Source organism: Arachis duranensis, chromosome 6, assembly GCF_000817695.3.
Source record: "Arachis duranensis cultivar V14167 chromosome 6, aradu.V14167.gnm2.J7QH, whole genome shotgun sequence".
Taxonomy (NCBI): Eukaryota; Viridiplantae; Streptophyta; class Magnoliopsida; order Fabales; family Fabaceae; genus Arachis; species Arachis duranensis.
Window position 1 is genome coordinate 8,028,138 of NC_029777.3, and position 25,735 is coordinate 8,053,872.

General features: G+C 31.4%; 1 protein-coding gene across 1 annotated transcript; it reads right to left on the reverse strand.

Annotated features, from left to right (window-relative positions):
- Positions 1-23,276: 23,276 nt before the first annotated feature.
- LOC107492431 (pectinesterase inhibitor 6-like) lies at positions 23,277-24,314 on the reverse strand. The gene has a single exon (XM_016113452.3). It carries the CDS (start codon positions 24,033-24,035, stop codon positions 23,376-23,378), a length of 660 nt encoding a protein of 219 aa, XP_015968938.1. The 5' UTR covers positions 24,036-24,314; the 3' UTR covers positions 23,277-23,375.
- Between the last annotated feature and the right edge of the window lie 1,421 nt (positions 24,315-25,735).

Sequence of the window (25,735 nt, forward strand, 5' to 3'; positions counted from 1 at the left end):
GTGGAGTGTAAACAACTTATGTACGTGCCTAACAACATAATGTTTCATGTTTGACTTAACTACAAGTCCCAACAGCATAATAAGGTGAAAATCTCATATATTAAGCGTAATAATAATAAGGTAAATTCTACTCTACCCTTTTTAAAATAAAGAGTAAATTATCCCTTGTGACATATACAATAATTATTCATAAATTATTCTTCTACCAGAGTTTCAAGATTTACGTTATCTTCTATTTTCTTTTCAATTGACGCAATATTTCTCTTGAAACTTAATAGTAGTGTCATTTTCATAATTCCCACCAAATACACCTCTTCTTCTCCAATTTTAAAACCATAATTCTTCTCAAATCCAATCACCATTTCCAATCAATTAGGTTAGAATTTTGAACTTGTTCATATGCTTTCAATCTCCCATTTCAACAAGCACATCTATTAATTTTTCAGCTCTCTCCTTTCTAAGATTTTCTTCCTAGTATTTTTCTTAAAATTCAGTAGGATCAACAATGATACTCCTCTTCAGATAACCAACCATCACAGCCTTGTATAACTATATAACAAACACAAAGCAAAATATTAGTTAGTCATAAAAACAATGAGTTAATAATTACCATTTTAGGATTTTTATTATCTCAACAATGATTGAAAAATAATTTAAGAGCAATTAAAGAAAAAAATAAAAAATGAAATACCTTGGTGTTTTCTTTCACGCACCAATTACCATTATTTTTAATTAATATATCACAAATTTTTATCAGTTTTTTAGCTTTCTAGTTTTCAGGATTTTCTAGCGATCGTATTAGAGATAATAATTAGATTTGACGATCTTATTCGAACTTTGGAACTCTGGTTGAAAGATAATTTATCAATAATCACTGTATATGCTACAAGGGGTAATTTACCCTTTATTTTAGAGAGGGCATGATAGAGTTCACCTAATAATAATATATGAACATGAAACCTAATAATAACAATAGATTTGAATCTTCTAAAGTTTGAATTTCACTTTAGAGAGTAAAGTGTGATCTTCTACTATTGAATAGTTTCTCTTTTATATTTATTTTTGGTCTCATCTATAAAATAAATAGTGAGAGATCTCATTTTACTCTCTAAAGTAAAATTCAAACTTTAGAGAATCCAAATCCAATAATAATAATAATAATATATAAAGGTGGATTGTGTAAGCAAGGATTACCGAGATGTTCAAGGTTTTAGTGGTGAGTGAAAAGGCAGTGGCGGAAGTCAAACTTGCATAAATTTGGGATATTTGGAACCATTACAAGAGAGATAGTAATAAAAGTCTTGGCTAATATACACAAGGTTTTAATTTTAAATTTCATTCTTGCTAAAGTAGCAAAACAAAAAATATCAGATTTAATAAAAGAAATGTTAGAATCAGTAAAATTTATTATTTTTGGTAAGTAATTAGACATTAATAGATGTTAAAAAATATATGTTAAAAATATATTGTTAAATTATCATATTAAAAAAATTGAGTTAATGACAAAAAATAATAAATTCTGATGGTCTTTGAGTATTTATTTATATCAAAATATATTTTAAAGAGATTAATTAGAATTCATCATATTTTTTAGAGTGTATTAATAAAAATTTATAGGTATACAACAATTCAGTTATATATTTTTAATATGTTGTTCTAAAAGTTACCTGAAACGTTGATTTGGGATTGAACGTAAGGTACAAGACCCTTTGGTGGCAGCGTCCGACTTGTTTGAGGTCGAGATGCTGCCTGTCCGAGTTCCTCGTGAAGAGGTGGGAGTACCTGCAAAAGACTCCGATACTTAAGTTAACAAGGGTTTAAAACAAGTTTTTAGTAAATAGAACGTAAATTCTACCTATGTGATGTCAGTGTATTTATTGTAGAGTCATTGACCACTCTTGTTGGAGTAGTTTCACTTTTATCGAGGAATAACCGTTCTCTTTATCTTGAGAGTTTGTTGACATCACCTTTCTAGATGAAGTGGAGAGATTCACGGAGGTCGTTACTTGCATTGGGCAAGTAGAGCTGAGCTCCCTTGATGATGTTTGACCTCTTCAAAATGGTCGGGTAAGCGTGGAGACCAACCCTTTTGGGTTGGCCCTTCATTCTTTAGTGGGTCTGGCTTTAAGTTTTGGTCCAGGGTATAAACAGTGCCTCTACTTGAGTATGAGCTTTTCAAGAGGTCGGGCTCGAGCATTTTAGGCCTTTAGCTTTCATGTCGGGTGCCCGACGTATTTTCAAAATTTTAAACGTTGCTACCTTAAATGGAGAGCGAACGTTACGCGGTAGTTTTTCCTTGGACTCCGCGCACGTTTTGGTGAGGGTAGTAACGGTTGCTATGCCCCTGTCCCCCTTTATAAGGTGCTCCCTCTTCTCCTTTTTCTCTTTTTCATACTTTCAGAAGTACTTTCTTTTACATTCTCTGTGAAACCCTTTTCATTTTCTTTTCAGATTTTTGTTTCCCTAGTGCCTTCAGTTTCGAGGTTTCTTCATCTTGTTTCTTCTAAAGGTCTGTCTTACGATATTTGAAGAGGAGTGTTCATATTTTTGCTGATTGACGTGCCCACCCTTGTTTCGAATCTTCATCAAGATTGGCTCTTTATTTGTTTTGCAGTTTTAGCTTGAATACTTTATGTGTTTTTGAGTATTTGTTACTATGTAAAAAATTGTGCAAAAATTGCTTCTTGCGAGGATGCGATCCTTCTTTGGCTTTTTTTCTTTCATTTTTTTTCTTTGCCTAAATCTTTTGTTTGTTTTTTATAAAAACATTGAGACTGAAGCTGTTGCCTTTAGATTTTCTTGTTTGTGGAACATGTTTGTTTGGACTATTGGAAATCTGTTGGAACTACTTTGTTTTTTATTGCTGTTGTGAAGCATGTTGTTGTCCCCCGAATGGCGTCGTTTTCCTTAATTTGGAGAGGGGTGCCGTTTGCGAAACCTTGGTATTTCAAAAGATGGATTTTTTTATTATCGTTAAAATTGCTCAGGCTGTACCCGACTTGTCTTGTCTGGCGTCTGAGTTGTTTGTAGTGACATTTGTTTCTATTTTGTTTGTAAGTATAGCTTTTAGTCGTGCTTTGTTATTACAAGTATGTCGACCAAAATTCCTCCTAGTCTTATAACTTGGGTATACACATCTGCCTTTTCTTGTGTCCCTGTTACTGATAAGGAATATTGTGAGGAATTCCGTAAGCACCATAGCATATGTGAGAATAGAGAAGATGAGAGGAACTATGAGTTGGTGGCGCTCGATCCAGAATAGAGGGTGTGTTTTCCTCATCTGGAAGAGTTTAAGCAACCTTTCTTTTATGCCTATGACTATTTCTTTACTAGGTTAGGTCTGAGGTTTCCTTTTATCGACTTTGAAATTAATGTGCTTTGGTCTTGTAACTTTGCTCCTACACAATTGTACCCTAACTCTTGGGCCTTTTTGAAAATATACAAGCTCCTATGTCGGGTACTGGATGTCCGACCTTCTCTAAAGGTGTTTTTCTATCTATTTGTTTTGACCAAACCATATAGCTCCTCAAAAAAGTCGGGATGGATATCCTTTTGAGCTGTTCAAGGTCGGAAGGTTTTCGCCATCTTTGATGATTTTTTTCATGATTTCAAGAATAACTTTTTTTAAGGTTCAGAGTGTTGAAGAGGTCAGATCTTTCTTTTAAGATGACAACTAGGAGCCTCATTTTTCTTTGTATTGGCAAGATAAGCTTGTTACCCTTAGGCATGATGTAAACGCCTTAGATGACCTTGAGAGGAGTGTGGTAGATTTCTTTCAGGATACTTAGGGTCGAGCATTTGAATTCGGTTATTATCATTGTTGTTATTAACTTAGCTGTAACTCATTTTTGTAGAGAGTATGGCCCCAAAATTCGCTGCTATGAGAACACTATAGAATACAACAAAGAATGTTGTGGCTCAAAACATTCAGCAAAAAGAGCTCGGTACATCCTCTGTCCGATCTTCTCCAAGGAAGTCGGAGTCTGACTCTCCTTTTCATTCTCCCTCCTTTTCTGAGCCTCCTCCTAAGAAACAGAAAGTAGCCGAGGGGGATAGCATATATACTAAAAATTTTGATGCTTTAGCTTGGGTGAAAAGAATATTCTCCCCCATCATCACGTGAGCATGGATGACGTCTTCCTCCAAAATCATCTCCAGATATTGGCCCGAGGCGGGCTTCGCACAGTCAGGGTGTGTGCATCCCTAGTTAGGGAGCTGATGAGCACTCCGATCCAAGCCATGACCAGTGCTCTTGTGGCCGCCCAAGCTCATTTGGAGAGATTGAATGAGATTGAGAAGGATCTCGAAGGGGAAAAGGATACCTTAAGGGCCGACTTGGAAAGAGCTCGGGAGAGGACAAAGAAGTCGGAGGCTGCTGCAGCATTGGCCGAGGGGGACAAAGAAGAGAGCTGAAGAGAGCTACATCCGTGTCTTTGGGGAAAAACTGGATCTTCAAGAGGAGTTGGAGAAGATGAAGGAAAAATATGTCGAGCTTGAAGAGTTGGTTGCCGAGGGGATTGATGAAATATTTGAAAATCTGGAGGCTTAGGTCAAAGTCCTCACTCCCGACCTTGACCTCTCCCTTTACAGCACGGACAACATAGTGGTGGATGGAAAAATTGTTCCCGCTCTCGAAGATGATGAGGCGGTTCCTCGGCCCGATCCAAAGACTTTGGGGGTAGAGGTCGGTTAGACCTCCCATGGTCCCGAGGTAGTTGTCGCTAACCCTCCTTCTTCCCCGGTCTGGGTTATTGATGTTGTCTTGTTCTCAGTTCTCCCTCTGACTCCTACGGCTTAGGGTGACGATGTGGAAGCCGGTGGGGACCCGAACCCTCTTATTGGTCCTAAGTCTTAGTTTTTCTACTTTGTTGTTTTTTATGATGGCCGGTTTGTGGGTCTTTAGACGATTTCCTATTTTTGTAATAACTATTTAGTTTTTGAACACTTTATTCATTTGTATCCATTAACAACTTTTTGTATTCAATTATTTTTGAAGCTCTCTCTCAATCTTTTCCACTTTATTTCTTTAGAAAAGGTTGGTTTTGTATATCTTAGTAGCTTTTGTGTTGCTGTCTTGTATAAGTGAGATATTTACAAGTTTTCTTTCTGAGTTCCGACTTCGTGTAGTCAGACTTTATTAAGTTACTTATACAGTTCATTTTTTATCCGACTTATAATTGAAGTCAGCTCTCACGAGTTGTTTTTATAACTTCTTACATTACTTTGTACCTTATCGCTTCATCTTGCTGACCCTTTTAGGTTGTGCAATAATTTTTGCGATTTATCGAGCATAAATTAACACATTTTTAATAGAAAACTTTGAAAGCAAAATAGAAATTTTATTGATAAGTGAGAAATTCCTTTACATAAGCCTATTTACTAAGGACTCGGCTACCCTTAGTCCCTTACTTTGGTGACTTGTTAAAACCCCTCTTTAGAAAAAATTCTCTTGAAAAAAAATTCTTAAGGCTGGAAAAAAAATACACCAGAGAGCAAGGCCTACTTTCTAACGGTAGTATTTCTTCAGGTTACATGCATGCCAAGATCTTGGGAGCTCCCGCCCTTGGAGGTCGGACACTTTGTAGTAACCTTTACCAAGGACCTCAACTATCTTGTAAGGTCCTTTCCAGTTCACCGCTAGCTTCCATTCATCCAAATTCTGAACTCCGATGTCATTTCTAATCATGATGAGGTCGTTAGTGGTGAAGCTTTTTTTTTATTATCTTTTGGTTATACCTTACAGCCGTCTTTTGTTTCAGGGCTTCCTCTTTGATTCGACCTCTTTTTCAGACCTCGGGAAGGAAATCGAGCTCTTCATTTTGTGTCGTAGTGTTGACCCTTCATTGTAGAATATAACTCTAAATGACTCTTCAGAAATTTCAATGGGAATCATAGCTTCCATCTCATAGGCAAGTCGAAAAGGGTATTCCCCCATTGTCGAATGAGGGATTGTCCGGTATGCCCATAGGACTTGAGTGATTATAAATTTTTATATCTGAAGTTTATATTTTTCTTGATAATTGTCATGACTACTAGATTATATTCTAACTTTGAGTTTAATATAATGTTAATTGTAATTTGTACATTAGCTTTTTACTTACATTCTTTTGTCTTTTTATTTTATCTTAATTTTTTTGTAAGTATGATCTTATTAAGGATCTTAAGGTAACATCTAGACATAAAATTTAAAAATTTAAGGTTAGAATAATTTGATTATGGAGTGTCAAACAATTTAAAATATATACACAAATAGCTCTAATCGAAATTGTTCTACTTGATAAAGACGTAATATAGAATTATATATTATTTTAAAATTAATTTATTATTTATTATTTTTTATTGTGATATTATTTTACAAGGATCCTCATATACAATGCATAATAAAAAAATTTCAACAATATCCCTATTTGAAAAAAAAACATTTGAAGGAAGTGTTTATATTATGACTAATCTTGGCATATGTCAAAATAATATTAGGTTTAAGTTAATCGGGCATGAACAACAACAATAATAAAAGTAAATAGGAAACAAAAAAAAAAGCACTCTCTTCTCTCTACTAGGGTTGAAGCCTTTTTACCCTTGTGGCCTCCAAGAGGGAGGCTGCCGCCGCCACCGCTATCTTGGTAAGGTGGTGGCCTCCCTCCCCCCCTTTCCCCTCTCTTCTCCTTTTTCTTTACTCTATTCTCTCTCTTTTTTCTTCTTTTGGTTTCTTTCAGTTTTCTTTGTTTAATTTCTGTTTTCTAATATCCCTATGTGGTGTATTTTCTCCCTTTTTGTGGTGGTTTATTGTCCTCCCTTTATGGGTAGTGTGGGTACGTTAGTACAGATCTATCAGATCATGGAGTATCCACTGAAGTTCACTTGTTGTTCATGGAAATATCTTCAGACTAGAGGAAGATTCGGCTTTAAGCTGAGAAGAAGAACAGATTTTTTAACATGTTGCATCACTTTTAGTGTTGATTTAGAAATCATAGAGATTCAGATCTGTCTATGTTTCTACTGGTTAAGATTCTTTGTAATCGAACGTTGGGCTTACTTTCAGTTTATAGTTCAGCATAGAATTTATCTAATCATCTTCTCTAATTTTAGATCTAATTTATCTCTATCATCTGTAAGTGCCGTTTGGCTTTCCTTTAAATGATATGTTTTCTTCTGTCAAAAAAAAAAAAAAGTTAATCAGGCATGAACATAAGGTTTATTTTAGAAAAAATACTATTTTTCATTCGGTTGAAGACTTCTTGGTTCTAGTAAATTCGTTTTGCTTTGAATCGTATAAAGAAATACTAAAAAAATAAGAGAAGACTCGTACTTGATAAGTAAAAATTATATAATTCATATTAAAATTGATAGTATCAATTTATTTTAATAATTTTTTAAGATAATAATATTTTGTATATTTAAAATTCTAAATGTAAAAGAAAATTTAGAGGCCTCTAGTAAATTTGAAAATTTTGTTCTTTTGTTATACTAGAATTTGATGAGATGCAGTACGTTAAAAAAATTGCAATAGTTTTATTATTTTGTCTTCTAGATGTAGACCTAAATTGATCATGCACATTGTGAAAAAATTTTATAAGACAGTTCATTAAATACATGCAAAATCACTCAAATAGTTGGTATATTATTATACTGCAATTTAAAAAATTTAAGAGTTTTGATGATAAATATCTATTTTTTTAATAATATTTTTAAACATATATATTTTTAAATAATATATTATTTTATAATTTTTTTAAATAATTTGAGTTTCAAATACCAATTATGAATCCACACTTTTTAATAATGGAGTTTTTATAAAGTATAGGAATTTAGAAAAAAAGGTATATAGACATAAAAGATATTTAAACATGAATGGTATAATTTTATTATCTCACAAATTATTGTATATTATACATTTTTTAATTAATCTAATTAATTTATGAATTTTTTATTACATACTATTATTTAATATTTACATGAATAAAAAAATTAAATTAGACTTAATTTAAAATTAATATGTTAAACGATATATTTTTTTTAAAAAAATGCTTTAGATGTAAATAAAATATACACTAATATAGAAAGATTTCATTTCATTTTATTTCAATTATGTTTGTTTCATGTGGCTTATTTTATTTTCGTCTTGTTGCACTTGGAATGTTTCTAACATGAAGGATTAGATACGGAACAATGTATTTGTGTGTGGAATGTCCATGTCTATAGTTTGCATTATCTTGTCTTCTTGATCAGCTCTTTAAGTCCTGCCCTGTCAATGGAGTCACTCTTCGCAATTTTAAGGAGAGGTATTATTTGTCTGAAATTGATCTTTTTGTTTACACATGTACTATAATTAAAGCTATATATTAATAATAATATTATAAGTTAGTATATGTAATTAAGGACGTATCTATAAATATTATTTTGGAGAGTTAATAACATATATAATATTAAAAAAACATACAAAAAATTATATAATGTAAAATATATTATAAAAATATATCGATAGAGAATATATTTTAAAATAAAAAAATATGTATGTACTTTTTATTAATGAAGTGGTCGATTTTTCGTATCATAAAAATCATCGATTAAAAGATCTGTGTCAAATTTTTCAACAATTTTTTTAATATAATTAAAAGACAATTAGCAACAAATTTATTTTTTCATTTTGTTTATGAGTTATTCTTCACAATATTCATAATTGAAAAAGATCTCTCAGTTGTAATAGTTGAAATAGAGAGAATTAATACCAAATGAATCAAGAAAGAGGTTCATAAAAAAAATTCACTTTATGAGATTTGAAAAATTTTATTTAATTAAAAATATTAGTAATAATATCTTTTCAGATTTTTTAAATATTGTTACTTACTTTTTTAGATATTAGAAATTATTAATATTTAGGTTAGGCTGGACTTTTATTTATATTAGACTAAATACTAAATAAATTTTTAAAAAAATTAAATCGTACTTAATAACTTATTACTATTAATTTTTTTTAAAAGTTGGGGCCGACACCTCCACTTACCCGTATATCCGTCCCTATATGTAATTATGTAAATTTAATTAGTATTTTATTTTATTAATTAAGTAATCTTTAAGTACTCTAATTTATATAGGTGTATATATATATAGATGATGATAATAAATTAATAATAAAAACATGTGATTTCATTCTTAATTACCTCTTTTTTCTTCTTTCAGAATCCTTTTCTCGAGTTTGCTTCCCAAGAAATCCTCAAGTATATCTGGAGTAATCACAGTATTGAACTTTATTTAAAAATTTATCATTAGTTAATGAATTGTATATATAAAGCAGAATTAATAATAATATTATAAGTTAGTATATGTAATTATGTAAATGTATTTAGTATTTTACTTTATTAATTAACATGGTTCTAAAACCGAATTGTACTGACCAGTTCAACTGGAATAACCGAGAACCGGTCACTTAGTTAGTTTGGATAACGTCAAAAATCGACTGACAAAAAATCGATGAAAAAACGGGTCAAACCGACAGTTAAACGACAAACTGGGAGAACCATCCGATTTTTTGGCGGTTTTATGGTTTGCAACCTGAGATGTCAACCGACGTCGTTTTGGCTTTTTTTAAAAAAAAAAAAAAGAGAAAGGCGTAACGCGTAACCCAGTGCAGCAACCCACTAACCCTAATCAGTTTACCCTTTCCCCTTTCCAAGTGCATTCAGCCATTCACCCACCATTGCCACCAAGTTCCAGATTCCAGAAACTACCGAGCCACCCACAGCAGCCGCGACCACCACCGTATTCTGCTTCTCGCTGAGCCCGCCTCCTCGTCGCCGAGCCCGCCTCCTCCTTCGCCGTCGCCGAACGTCCTGACACCGCGTCCTCACTCGCCGCCGGCAAGACTTTGTTCTTGTCTTCTTGATTTATTTGCTGCCTTCTAGACTTCTGGATTCTGATTATGATTTATGAGCTCGCCTGCTCTATGCTTGAACTTGCTTCCTTCTAAATTCTGATTATGATTTATGAGTTCTATGCTTCTTGTGATTTTCTGATCTCGCCTCCCTCTGAACTTGCTGCCTTCTGATTATGAGTTCTGTACTTGAACTTGCTGCCTTCTGAGTTCTGATTATGAGTTTTGTGCTTAAACTTGCTGCCTTCTGAGTTTTGTACTTGATTCTTTACTGATTTCGATTTATTTGCTGACTGATTTCGATTTATTTAACTGCCTTCCTGATTTTGTGATTTCGAATTATTTGCTACCTGCTTGATTTACTATTTTATTTAATATTTAATTAAACCGATTGAATTTCAGTTAAACTCTAGTCGAACCAATAAATCATTAAATCAGTGACCTCACCAGTTTATTGACTGATTCGGTTCTCGCAACCTTGTTAATTAGGTACTTTTTAAGTACTCTAATTTATATAGGTGTATATATACGGATGATAATAATAAATTAATAATAAAAACATGTAATTTTATTCTTAATTATATTTTCTATTTTGTTATTATTTTTTATTTTTTATTCTTTATATTTTTTTAAGTAAGGGATTAAGTTGTTGTTATTATTATTTTTTTAATTATTGATATTGATTCTTATTAATTTAATTATTGTTATGCTTATATGACTGCGGTAACTGACTTATTATTATTGTCATTCTTGTTATTCTCACTTTTTTCAAAACAGATTTTTTGGACAACCAACCTGAATTGAATTGCGATGCGGGCACCAGTGGGGGGAGTGTGCGGGCGGAGGTAACAATAGAGTAGAAGATGTCGGTATGTTTATGATTATTAGCTAATAAATTTTTGTATATATAAGTCGATATTTAAATTTTTACACTTGTTTAAGTAGGCTAGTGATTAAAGAATTAACCACTAAATCAATCCAACTTAATTATTGAAACTATATATTAATAATAGTATTATAAAATTAGTATACTAAATGATGTAAATTTAGATAGTATTTTACTTTATTAATTAGGTACTCCTTAAGTACTCTGGTTTATTTATATATAGGTAAATTCTATTGTACCCTTCTTATAATAACATGTAATTTAGTGAATTACTCTCTGTAACATATCATTTTTTAATTGGTTGTCATGTTAACTATGGTTAAACTATTTTAAAATTAAATTATAACCCAAAATAGGTAATTATATAATTTACTAAAATATTAAAAACTGAATCTTTGCTTCTTTTCCAAATCATGCTTTTAGAGAACTCTAATTCAGGGAAGGCGTTAGTTGATGCAGTGAAAATAGCAGGACCAACTCTAGGACCTGCTCTACTTTCAATGAGTAAATATTTGATGTCTAGTTTCAATGAATCCTACCAATCTAGGTTCGTAAACTTCAATTTTCTAGTCCACTCTTGGTTGGATAACAGGCCTGTCTTACAAAAAAAAGAGAAAAGAAAAAACAACCAGTGAATCATAGCCTTTCGATCTCATAATATATCTAAGCAGGGAAGTCCAGATATCTAGTTCTGTCCCATAAAACTTGTTTAACGAAAAATCTATCATTGAAGGTGCATAAATTGCATTCCAGTCAAATACATGTATAAATTTTCTAAAATAACTAAAATGAAAAAAAAATTAAAAAGGTGAAAGTAAAACTTAGCAGGAACGAATTTGAGTTGGAAGGAATAGTGGAAGGGAAGAAATGTTCTTTACTCACCAAGAAAAGTGTTCTTCAACGGAAGGGTGGAACGATTAAAATTAGGTATTTTCTATTGTACCCTTCTTACAATAACATGTAAATTACTCTCTGTGACATGTCGTTATTTAATTGGTTGTTATGTTAACTATGGGTGTTATTAGCAAGGTTCTGAAAATCGAACCGATTATCGAACCGTTCTAGCTACTGGTTTATTGGTTTATAGGTTCAACCGATTCGACCGTGGTTGAACCAAAAAAACCATTTAATAATAAAATAATAAATATAATATAAATAAGCACATGAAAATATAATTATAGTTTAATGTAAACTTTAAAATATCATTCAAATTAAAAGTACTACATAAACCATAATGTTATAATCTCATTCAAATACAAATTCAAAAGTCAAAAAACAAAACAACCAATCAAACATAACATAGCAACATCAAAATGATCCAAGTTTGTCATCAATCATCAAAATCCTCCATAACTTGCTGCAGATTTGGGTCATTGATATCATCACCTTCATTTCCACTACTTGGACCAGAAAAAGCAAGTGGTGCAGCATAAAATGTACTACTACTATCACCACCACCACCTTGATCCAAATGCTTTTTCATTCTATTAATTCCCCCGCCCCCAAAAGTACTCAAACAAAATAAGCATTCGTAATGCGGTTTTTCATTTATATTTTGTAAAGCAACGGATCTCCAAGCAGGATCAGTTTTTCCCCGAACACTAGAAGTTTGTGACTGACTTTCGTTAGTCACGGGACGAAGAAAACGTTCATTCGAAGTAGAATTATTTTCAACATTATTATTCCTAGGTAGTTCTTGGTTGATACTTTCATCCATACCTACACATTACCAGCAATCCAACCCAATAATCTCAACTCTCAAGTTCACAACAAACAACATCCAAAATTATTCAAAATTATTTACAATTATTCAACAAACAACAAAATCCAGTTTAGTAAACAAAGCAAAATCAAAGAGCTACTCAATCAAAGAGTTCATATTTTAGCAGTTCATCATGTCACAAAATCCAGTTTCAGAGTTCATCATGTCACAAAATCAAAGAGCTACTCAATGAATAGAGTTCACAGTATCAGAGTTCATCATGCAACAGTTATTCAATGATTCAATCAAACAATCGTAAGTTCATAACTAAAAAAAATTACCTGAAACTCTGGAAGCTCGAAGGTACCTTCAAGGCTTCAACAGAACATGCAATAGGGAGAGTGGGAGACAACGACGCCGAGTGGTGACTGGTCGAAGGAGGTGACTGCGCGACGAAGTTGACTGCTCGATGGAGGTGACTGGTCAAAGAAGGTAACTGCGCGACGGAGGTGACTGCTCGGCAATGAACCCATGTGGCCGTGTGAGACTGTGAGACTGTGAGATTGTGATGGCGTTCTCTCACTTATCTGATGCTGAAGCTCGATGAGAATGGTGGACTGTGAAGGCAATTAGGGATCAGAACATTGATTAAGGGTTTCAGTCAATGAAACAGCAGTATTTTGCTGCCCAGCCCAAAAATCGGCCAGGTGACGGTTCGGTTCGACCAACCGGTTATTGGCCGGTTCACCAGTTCAACTCCAATTTTCAGATTTTGCGATTTTGTTGATTGCTCGAACCGTTTTTATGATCGGTTCACGGTTTAACCAGTCGGTCCGAACCGGTTTTCAGAACATTGGTTATTAGTCCCTTAGGTTGCGTTTGTTTTCAGAGATAGGACAAAACATGACACTGACATTAATGTAATGTCCAGTATTATGTTTGGATACATATGGAAAAGACTAAAATATTATATGAAATGACTAAAATAGCCATCTGATTCCAAATTTTTTACATCAGGTACAAATTAATTTAATAGAGAATGAGAGTACGTAGGAGTACAGACGGAACTTAAAAAAAATATTTGAAGAGGCAAAAAATTTTAATAAAAAATATATAATAGTATTTATATTAAAATAAAATTTATAAATATAATTATTTTATTTTTAAATTTATCATTAATATGTAGGAATATATATGGTTAAGATTAACAAAAAAAAACAAATCTGAGTTTGATTAATAAAAAAATTTGTCTAGGTTAGTAAGCCAAATTAGTTTTAAATAAAAAATCAATTTTAAAAAAGAATCCGTTTTTATATGAAAAAAATCGTTTTTGCACATTAAAAATCTATTTTTATTTAGAATTTTTTTTATCTAAAAACTGATTTTTCTTTTTAAAAAATTATTTTTCTTTAAATTATATAAAATCAATTACAACTTATAAATTATTTTTAGTATTTTAAAAGATCAATTTTACTTTTGATAATATTTATCTTTCAAAAGTTTCAAGACTAATTATTTTTATTATTATTTTTACTACAAATCAAATAATATAATACAACGTTAAAATGATATTGAAGTAAAAACGATAAGAAAGAAAGAATTATCCACCCCAATAAAAAATTTTACAAAAAAGAGAGAGTACCTGAAAAAAGAAAGAGATAGAGAAAAAGCAGGAAGAAGAAAGTACCTCCTAAGAACAACGCAATAGAAAAAATAAGAAGGGGGTAATAGCAGAATAATAAAAAATATCTCTAGACAAAAAGGAAAACAAAATTTATAAAAAAAGTCCGTGTTCACTCTTCCAAATTCCTTGTCCATCATTGTCCTTCGTAAAAGAGTAGATACAAAAGTATAAAAAACTCTCGTAGACAATGTGTTCAATGTCCATATCTCTTCTTCCAAACACTTTTTAAACACGTGTTGTTCATGTCTCTGTGTGCTACCTCCCAAAACAAATGCTACCTTAGTAACATCAGAGACTATTCATATATATAGTCATGCATGACTATCAAGAAGAGACCAAGAAGAGGTAGTTAAGAACTAAACTACTATGCAATACAAAATCAGAAACTATCACAACCGTATTGACTTTACTAACTAATTATTTAATCTTAGTACTCTTAACATCCCTCCTCAAACTTAGGTGAGGTGAATCACTCATTCTAAGTTTGTTTCTAAACTTATCAAAAGAGTCTTATTGACACTGATTTTGTCAACATATCAGCCACCTGATCTTGGGCAGGGATGTGTACCACAAAAAGCTTCTTCTGGTTCACAAATTTTCTCACAAAATAAAGATTCAACTCCATGTGTTTGTATCTGCTGTGCAATATGGGATTAGCTGCAAGTTGACAAGCACTTTGGTTATCACAATAGATAGTTGGGGGTAATTTTTTAGCAACATTCAACTCTTGGAGTAGCTGCTGCACTGCCACCACCTCTGCCTGGGCCGACGCAATTGCTCTATACTCAACTTCGGTACTACTTCTGCTAACTTTGCTCTGTTTTTGTGACTTCCATGCTATTAAGTTTGCTCCAAGATAGATGCAATATCCCTTAACGCTCCTACGATCATCAAGATCAGCTCCCCAATCCGCATCTGCAAATGCAATAATCCTATAGTCAGAACTTTTTGAAAATAGCAAACCTTGTCCCGTCGTACCTTTGATGTATCTCAAAATTCTCTTCACAACTTTCCATTGCTCAGCTGTAGGATTATGCATGAATTGAGAAGCTTTATTTACGGCATATGACAAGTCTGGTCTAGTAGTTGTTAGATATTGTAGGCCCCAACGATTGATCTATATAATCCAGGATTTTCACAAGGTTCTGAGTCATGCTTGTGCAGCTTCACTGATGAAATCATTGGTGTAAGCATGGCGTTAGAGGTAGACATCCCAGCTTTTTCTAATAATTCTGCAGCATATTTTTCTTGAGATAACAAAATGAAACCATTATCTAAGTATTTCACTTCAAGACCAAGAAAAAAATTTAGCTCCCCTAAATCTTTCAGAGAAAATATCTTGTTTAAATTTGCAATGAGTTCTTCAATTTCATTCAAACAACTTTCCGTCACAACAATGTCATCAACATATACAAGAAGATATGTGATAAATTTTTCGTATTTTTACAAATAATGAAGTATCCGATTTAGTATAATAAACCCAAAATTTAAAAGAGTAGATTTGAGTGTCAAAAATCAGGCCCGAGGAGCTTGTTTCAACCTATATAAAGCTCTGTTGATCTTACAAACCTTGTTTGAATTCTTACCCTCATACCCTTGAGGTTGTTGCATGTAAACTTGCTCTTCAAGCTTTCCATTAAGAAAAGCATTATTGAAATCAAATTGTCTCAACACCCAACCTTGGACGAGAGCAATTGTTAACACAATTCGAAGGATTGAGGGTCCGATCATTGGACTAAAAATCTGTTCATAGTCCACACCTTCTTTTTTATGATAGTCTTTGCCAACGAGTCTAGCCTTATATCTCATAATTTCTCCTTTGCTATTTCGTTTTATAGCATACACCCACTTGCTTCCAGTTATGGTAGCATTGGGCGGTGCATCCACCAAATCCCAAGTGTGGCAATTTATTAGAGCCTGATATTCTGCATCCATAACACACGTTTTGGTGTGTTCTGATATAAGTCCAAAGATGCTGAGGTTGTGTAGGCTCTTGACTTATGGATACCAGCCTTTGACCTTGTTATCATGTGATGAATGTTGATTGGTGTAGGACTTATTGGTGGCAAGAAAATTTCAGTTCTAGTGTTTGAAATTGATGGTGTAACTTGATGTTGCTGTAAGTCTTTGTGATTCTGAGTTGAAATTTTACATTGGACTTCTAGTGCATTTAAGGGTGCTGTCATCTCAAAGTCAGACATGATATTAGTAGTAGTATGAAATTGTTCTAGATAATGAGGATCTTGTTGTTTTGTAACCACAGGCAAAGTCATGATAGTTTCATGAAAAATTACATTCAAGTTATTTGTATTAGATGATTGTAATTCAGTTGAAAATAAATCATGATAAGGAAAGACTTCTTCGTTAAAAATAACATGTCTAGACACAAATAATTTTCCAAATTTTATCATGCACTTATAACCATGATGGCATTGTCATATCCTAAGAAAATGCATTTTTCAGTTTTATATTCTAATTTATGCTTATGATATGGTCTTAAGTATGGAAAGCATAGGCAACCAAAGACTTTAAACATAGTATAATCAGGTTTTCTTTTAAAAAGAGTTTCAAAGGAAGAGATGAAATTAAGAGTTGATGTGGGTAATCTATTAAGTAAATACACAGCTGTTCCAAAAGTATCCTTCCAAAATTTCATTGGGAGAGATGCAGTAGCTAACAAAGACAAACCCGTTTCAGTTATGGTCTTGTGCCTCCTTTCAACACATTCTTGTTATTGATGTGTGTAGAGACATGACAGCCTGTGCTTTATACCATACTGCTTCAAATAGTCAGTGAAAGTATTTGATAAGAACTCCATTCCATGATCAGATTGGAGAGCTTTTTGAGTATAATTTGTTTTATTCTCTATTAAAGATTTATAAGTTTTGAAGGCTGCAAATGCTTGAGCTTTATTAGTCAATAAAAAAATACTGGTATAGCGACTAAAGGCATCCACAAAAGTAATATAATATTTAAAACCAGATCTAAAGAGTATAGGAGCTGGCCCCCAAATATCCACATATACTAGTTCAAGAGGCATAGTATAAGAGGTTGAATTAGAAAAAGGCAATACATGCATCTTGGCAAGAGAGCAAAACTCAAACATTATGCACTTCTAAATTTTTAGGGACAGTAACGCTACAATCTTTTAGAACGCGTATCACACTTGGAACATTAGTATGGCCTAAACGTTTATGCCATAAATTAATAATATTGAGTTTTGTAGCAGTGAGAGCAACACTATTTAGAGGCATTGTGCAGAAATTTATAAGAGTAGTAGTAACAATAGGTGCAGTATTTGAAAAAATTTAATGGAACAGAATGTAACTCTTTTGATTTATTATCAAAATGTAAATTGTTACAAGATTCTATATTTCTAACGGGTACATCATTTTCTTGTAGGCATGAATTAAAAGTATGATCAGTAGCATATTTCTTAGTACCGGGTGAGGTATTGAAAGAACAACACAAACATGTAGCACCATTCTTCAAACAAGAAACATTCTTAGGTACAATTAGGTGATAAAAAACATAAATTCCCCCTCTAGTGTGGCCTTCGAAAAGGAGTTGGCGAAAAACCTTATCACGAATAAAACACTTTTTAGGACAAAATTCAAAGAAAACATTATTGTCCTCTGCAAACTTTGAAACACTCATTAAATTTTGAGTAATATTAGGCACATGCAAGAGATTTTGTAAACGATAGCTAAAGTTATTAGATTTATCAATTAATATTGAAGAACCATAATTTAAGATAAGGATACCTGCACCATTACCCACAAAGAGTTGATCTAGATCAGGAGGACTTTGAGAAGATGTTAACAAGTTGGTTGCATCGGGGGTAACATGATGACTCGCACCAGAGTCTGGGTACCAGGCTGATTCACCAATTGAAGAAGGTGCAGTGAGATATGCTCGAGGTTGATGGAATGATGGAGATGGTGATGGTGGAACGGTGTTAGAAAAAGGTATCTGTGGTGTGTTTGATGTAGAATTTAGTTGATAACTTTGATCAAAACGATAGTAGCAATTCCAGGCTATGTGACCATTGCGTCCACAAATTTGGCAAGAAGAGCGAAGATTATGCCATAGATTCCTTCCTTCTCTTTGGAATCTTCCACCACGATCTCTCCGTGCTCCGCTTCGGTTATTGGAGTTAAAGAAGGATTATGATAAATGCGCAATGAAAATGTGAGTACTAGGGTGTTTGAAACGATCAAGCCCATCATATGCTTGTAGAAATGATTCTGCCTCAGCCATTATGAATGTACCAAGTCTAGACATGACAGAAGTGATATAGCCATTATAGTCCTCTGGAAGCCCATCAATGATGGCTTGAATATGATCATCATCACTAATCTGATGGGCAATCACAAGAAGAGATGCAACAAGTTTGTGAATCCGGCCAAGATAATCAGAAACGGTAGTCATTTTCTTGACACATTTTAGTTGTGCTTTGAGACTTTGAATCCTTGTCTTTAATGTAACAGAAAAGAAGTTAATGATGGTGTTCCATGCTTCAGCAAAGGTGTGACAATATAGAACTTTATTCTTGAAGGAAGTAGATACTGAAGAAAAAATCCAAGTAGTGAGTGCAAGATCATTCTGATGCCATTCTTTGTATGCTGTAGATTCTTGAACCTGTGTTGTGGTTGTTGTGGGAGCAGGTGATGGTGATGGTGTTGTAGCAGGCGTAGCACCCGGAGTGGTGTTTGATGTGGTAGAGGAATCTTGATTTGAAGAAGCTTTAAGACATATCTTGCTAGTGTTTTGATGTTTCCATGTATTATAGTTGTTGTCTTCAAGTTTTTCAGCAAGAGGAACCAGTCCTGGTTTTGTTGTGGCAGAAGAACTACTTAGAAGCAGTGCCATTGTTGAAGGAGATGAATGATTAAGGAACAAGAATCAATGAAGCAGAGAAGGGAAAAAAATTTCAATGGCGGAAGAATAGTGATTTTGAGGCACTAGATACCATGTTGAAATCACAGTTGTGAATCATAGAGAGATTGTAAAAGACTATGAGTGAAGTGTATATGACTATTCATATATATAGTCATACATGACTATCAAGAAGAGACCAAGAAGAGGTAGTTAAAAACTAAACTACTCTGCAGTAACAAACTCAGAAACCATCACAACTCTATTTACTTCACTAACTAATTATTTAATTTTAGTACTCTTAACAATAATAAATTAATAATAAAAGCATGTGATTTTATGTTTAACTATTTTTTTTCTTCTTTTATAATTTTTCTTTTGTATAGCGCTTGCTCCAATTTTTTACTATTCTTTTGTTATAGACTCTAAAAATAGCCTCCTTTTGTCACTGCAAACACTATTCTCTCCATCATAGCTGTTGATTATCCGGTCGAAAATATTGCTTGCTACTTATATAATGATGGTAGAATTCTATTTGACATTTGAAGCTCTCGTCGATATGACTAACTTTTGTTAAAATTTAGGCTCCTTTCTGTAGAGTCTAAAAATGCTAAAGTATATCTTTGGTAGCGCAATTTTCTCAAGAACAAAGTTAGATTGGGCTTGATGAGGAAAATAAACTCCTTGCCATAATTAATGAGAATATCAAATGCCTATAATGCTCATTAGTAGCTAAGAGCAAAGAAGAAACTATCCGAGGCTGGTATTATTGTCAAGCTTCATCTTCATCAAGTAATGTTATAGCCTTTAATTGATCATCCTACAAAATTATACATGCAGATAATAAGTTTGCCTAACGTGTAACTTCAAGAAAACAAAGGATAATACTATTAATATATTAAATAGATAAATATTTATTTGTTTATTTTTAAAATTCTAATTTTTTATTTTAGAAGTTATTTTTTTTATTCAATTATGGTATAAATAATAAAATTTTATTTTATTTAATATTTAGTAAATTTAGACAACGGATGAAAATTTATGTGTATCTGACCTATTTGACAATTTACACATAATATTAAATCGTATTAATACAAAATAAAAGAAGAGAGTACAAGTTTTTTTTTTGTAAAAAAAAAATTTAACAGTGAACTTTTTTTAAAAAATAAATACAAATAAAAATTAAGAATTAAATAAAAAATTTAAGTTTGTTTAAAAAGAATTTTTTTAAATCAATGAACATTTTAAAAATTAAGAATTACTAAGAAAGTTTTTACAGCTTATTTTATATTATTTTATTAATTGCAAATAAAAAAATACAAGAACATCTAATAAAAAATAACTTATTAAAAATATTTATCATATTTTATATATCATGACGTCATTACTTATACATGATGTCATTACTTATAAAATTTAGGGTTAATTATTAATTTGGTATCCGAAAGATTCAGTCGCCGACAAATAAATCCTAAAAGATGTTATCGACTAAATAGTTCCTGAATAATTTAAAATACGACAAAAAGAACTAATAAATATCATAAGTTTTATAAATAACAAAAAAAATTATATTTTCTAAATTTTTGTGGCAACATTTGAATAAATATTTAGAATGTACACAAAAATTTAGAACAACATTTGATTTTTATATTTTTCAAAAAAAATGTGATAATTGACAATGATTTTTTTTTAAAAAATTACTTGACAAAATTATCAAAATTCAAGGATGAAAATATTTTTTTTAATAATGATTGTAAACAGTTGTTGTATTTTTAAATTTTTTGGGCCTTATTTGTAGGGTTAGCAACATGTACTTCTTTTGGACCTTATTTGTAGGGTTGGTAACATATATTTTATCCGTGAGTACCAAACTCAACCTAACCTGATCGGGTAGGGTTGGCTAAAGCAACCATAGTAGGTGTTGAACTCACAACTTCTTTTTTGTAAAAACTCAAATCAATTATTAAGCTAATCATTTAAATTATTAATTTAGTATGTTTGTTATTTAAAGAGTCATACCGTAAAAATTTGGAGTTAAAAGAAGAGTGATAAGATATTTATCTTTGTTTGTGTTATTTTAACTTTATTAAGAACTTTATGATCATATTATTTGTAATTTTATGTTTGATTTTTTTTAAGATTTTATTGTTTTTAATTTTAATTTGAACTTAGTTTTTATATTTTCTGTTTTATTAATATGTATGAAATATGAAATAATTGAATTTTATATTTATTTAAAAAAAATAATTTTTTTATTGGTAGGATTGAGTAGTGTAAGATTGAGAATGTTAGAATGCATGTAGGGTTAGGATTGAGAGAATATCAACCCGCAGATAAGGTAAAATTGAATTTTAAAAAAGTTTTTAACTCGCAGGTAGGATTAGGGTAGAGTTCAAACTTACCCTATTCTACCTTACCCTATCTATCATCAATATTATTTATTTGTCGTTAGCATCTTTTGAGGTTCGTTTTATTAGCAATGCAAAATTTTAGGTATCATTTTAATAGTTTACTTTAAATTCTTTTTTTACTATTTAAATGTAAATGACAATAACATACTTAAATGTAAATGATAATAGCGACACTTATATTATATATGATGTCAACAAAAATAAATAAATAAAAAACTTTAAAATAGACAACAACATAGAATAAAAAGTATTATTTTTTTTTACAAAATTTGTTACATATAATATACCTATTTAGATTTGCATGTATAATAATATATCAACCTAACAGATTAGATTGAGATTAAAATAAAAAAGATAAATTTAACATAAAATATCAACAATAAACACTAAAATGTACATTTTCTTTAAAATTTCAACTCAAATATAATAATAAAGATAATAAAATTTAAAAAATAAAAAATAAGAGAGTAGTTTGGGAGATTGAAAAAAAGAGATAGTTATTAGTAATATTATTCTATAAATATTACTGTTTTAATAGTGTCTTAAAAATACTTATTAAACAATTTAAATTTTTTATTTTTAAAATATTTATAAATTAATAAAATAGATATATGTTTATTGTGTATTTTTATAATTTAATATTTAAAGTCTTTAATTTTTTAGTGATTTTATTTTTTAAACAATAATAATATAAATAAAGTTACAATAATATTAAAATGATGAAAAAACTTAATTAACAAATTAAACGATGAATAATATACTAAAAAATAAATAAAATTAATTTTATAAAAATAATAAAAAAGCGACCGAACAAACACGGTAACAGTTAAACCATTAATTCATCTCTAAAATTTCTTGCATACTACTAAAACTTCTAAGTATTGATTCGATCCTAATGGCTACTTATAATTCATATATGATCACTTTGTCATCATAAGGTTTCAGAGATTTTCTAATAGTGTTTTAAAGGAAAAAAAACAATTGTTATTTTAAACGTAAAAACCATTTTTAAATAATGGAATCACTTTGCTTGAGAATCTGCTCTGTTTTTTCTAGCCCTTTTGCTTTGTTCCTTTCTTTAGACAACCAAAAGAAAAAAAATATATTGCCACTAAAATTTAAATTTAAGAATTTAATACATATTGCTCAAACATAAATGGAAATCTAAACTGTAAATAAGCATTTCTTTTCAAAAAAAAAAAAAAAAGTTATGAATGATACTTTGTTGCAAATGTGTATTAGGGTATGGTGTGTACTGTGCTTTAGTAGGTACTACTGAGTTATATATAATGAATTGTTTTGGGTGGGGTGGTCTTAGTGGTTGATCCTCTTTATAGTAGATTGTCCAACATCTCATTAGTCATTACCGAAAACATTAAAAGGTTTGACCACTTAATTACAACACCAAAGGCATCGACCAAGAGTCAATGAGAGTTTCTAGCTGCCTTATCAAAGATCTTAGAAACACTCATTTTAAATTCAAAAGCATCATATTTAAATCGTTGCTCATATCATATTAATTCTATATTAATATTAAAAGTGACATTGGTAGATGAGAAGGAAAAAAAAAGAACAGAGAGAAAGGAGTACCATTTATGAGTCATTTGAGCAACAGAACAAACAACATACCATAGTTGCATATAGTCAGTATACTCAAATCATTCACAAATTTCACAAGACAGAATTACTAAGTAAAAGATTTTCAACTATTTATACAGCTTGTGGGATAAATTTCATATCATGATCATATTTACACAAGCAAGCAACACCTAATTCATATTTCTTGCTGAAACCTTAATTACTAATAAGTATTCAAACATATAACTAACAGAACATTATTTATTTCTTCTTATAGTTCCCATTTGATATAGACAAAAACCAAAGAAAAATAAAGAAAAAGTATATGTATATTACACATGTAGCACAAGTATCTGTTACCCAATTCAGGACTTGTCTTGATCAACAAAGCTTTCAATACCTGTGGTAGCAAGCTTGTTAACAAGAGCTAGAGCATTGCTGGTTATGTAAGAAACATTCTGGACCCTCCTCTGCAGCAACTTGATCTGCTTCTTCTTATTATTGTTATGATTATTATTATTATTATTATCTTGAACTTGAAATGAAAATCCATCAAGGCAAGTGTTTTCATCGGTTAGGGCGGCGCTAATCCACGTATTGAGATCCCCCATTTGTGTGCTAAACGTGGTTTTGCTAAGCTTTCTTAGCACATCAAGTGATCTATGAAGTTCATCAAGTGCATCATCAAAAACCTCAGCACAATCTGAAAGTGCAGCTCTGTTTCTTCCTATGAATCCTCCATTTCTTTTCAACTGTGCCAAGTATGCTCGAACTTTCTTTACCTCGCCTATTGTCACTGATACCCCAGCACGTGCCCATTTGCTAGGACTTGTTCCCGCAGTGTTGGAGAATTGTGCTAGTGAATGAACACACAACTCTTGGTACCTTGTTACACTGCAAGCTTCTCTAACATAACCATTTTTGTTCCCTTTTGCAAACACCATTTGGACACTGCTTGCTAGGAATGATGAAAGGAACAATAACAATAATGCATGGAGTAACATAAGGCGTGATATTATGACCATTTTTTTTTCTTTTGTATATGGTATGGTGCTATAAACAAGAGAATGAAGAAAGGAGCAGTGAGGAATGCTCAGATTGTTGTATCTTTATAGTGAGATTTGGCTTAAGAAGGTAGGGGTAGTGGGGACTTTAAAAAGTACCATGTTATGTTTTACTTTTTGGACTTGTTTTAGGGAGAAGCTGGTGCATAGGCAAGGGGCTAGTGAGTGCAATTAAAAAAAGGGATAAAGGGTGGTAATCTGAAATAGCTAGATGGGGAAAGTATGTAACATGTGAGTTCCTCACTAGTCTGGATAAGAATAAGATATACTCAATCTTTCTTACTGTGAAATTTATCATATCCGATTTTATTTTATAGATAATGATTTTTGTAAATAACGTGAATAATGGGTTATAGAATTAACCTTATAAAGTAAAAAAATATTCCATCTTAAATTATCTCATAAACCCTACCATTAGAATAATCATACGTACACCTAGTGAATTGAATATCCAGTCATTGTTAATTGTATATGAGCAAATCAAATCAAAAGAAATAGGACTGGCAATGGGTAAGGGTAGGATAGGGTTTGGACCATACCTTAACCTTACTCACGGGTTGAAATTTTCATTAAAATTCTATCCTACTCTACCCGGGTTGAGAATCTCTCAACCCTAATCCTATCCACACTCTAAAATTCTAAACCCTATCCTACCCTACCCTATCTTACCTGCATAAATATCAAATTTTTTCAAAGTACATATAAAATTCAATCATTTCAAATTTTATACATACTAAAAACCTAAAAAATGAAAACTAATGCTCTAAATTACTAAATTAACTAACTAGTTTAGTGGTTGTTCACTTATTGTAAGTTATTATATAAGAGAGGTTGTGAGTTCAACTCTCATTTTTTTTACTATAAAATAAGATACAATTAATGTCAATCACTAGTATTAAATACATGAAATAGAAATACAGATTAATATTTTAATAATTAATTTTAATATATATCTAACATAATTAAATATTTGTTACAAATTAATTACCATATGTAATTAAATTTCTTTTTATAATATTTTTAATTTAACTGTCTGAAAATTAATTTATTATAAGTTTAAATTTTATTTAAAAATTTAAACATTGACCAATAATTTATTGCACATAATCACTTTACCAACTTAAGTTGATTTGTATCTATAACTATTAATAATAAGAAGCGAAATGAACATGTCCCAATCATACACGATTGTATATTTTTCGTGCAGTATAATATTAGTTAAACATCTAAAAATAAGTATTTATGAGATAATAAATTACCATACTTAAATTAAAGCATGTTACTTTCACGATTTTCTTTCCTCCATTGCTAAGTAGGTTTCTTGCATATCGATATTGGGGTCCACCCAACCACAATGTTAATATCATATTGCCATTATTTGTACTTAACGTCTTCTTATTACTATTTCGAGGTCTACAAAGAACGAACTTCATTACTATATGAAGCCAATGGGCGAACATGATGATAATGTCTAACGATAACGAAAATGAAACTATTACGCGACGAAGAAGACGAGTCGGTAGCCGAACGATCCCTATTCCTCAATGTTGCGTTTGCTTCTCAAAACAAAACAAGATTAGACATGCAAAATAAGACGTAAAAAATAGATATTTTTTTTATAATAAATTAAAATAAATTATAAAATTTTAATTTATTTTTAT

Coding starts and splice junctions, on each gene's coding strand:
- LOC107492431 (XM_016113452.3), bottom strand. CDS start 24,035: ATGGTCATAATATCACGCCTTATGTTACTCCATGCATTATTGTTATTG.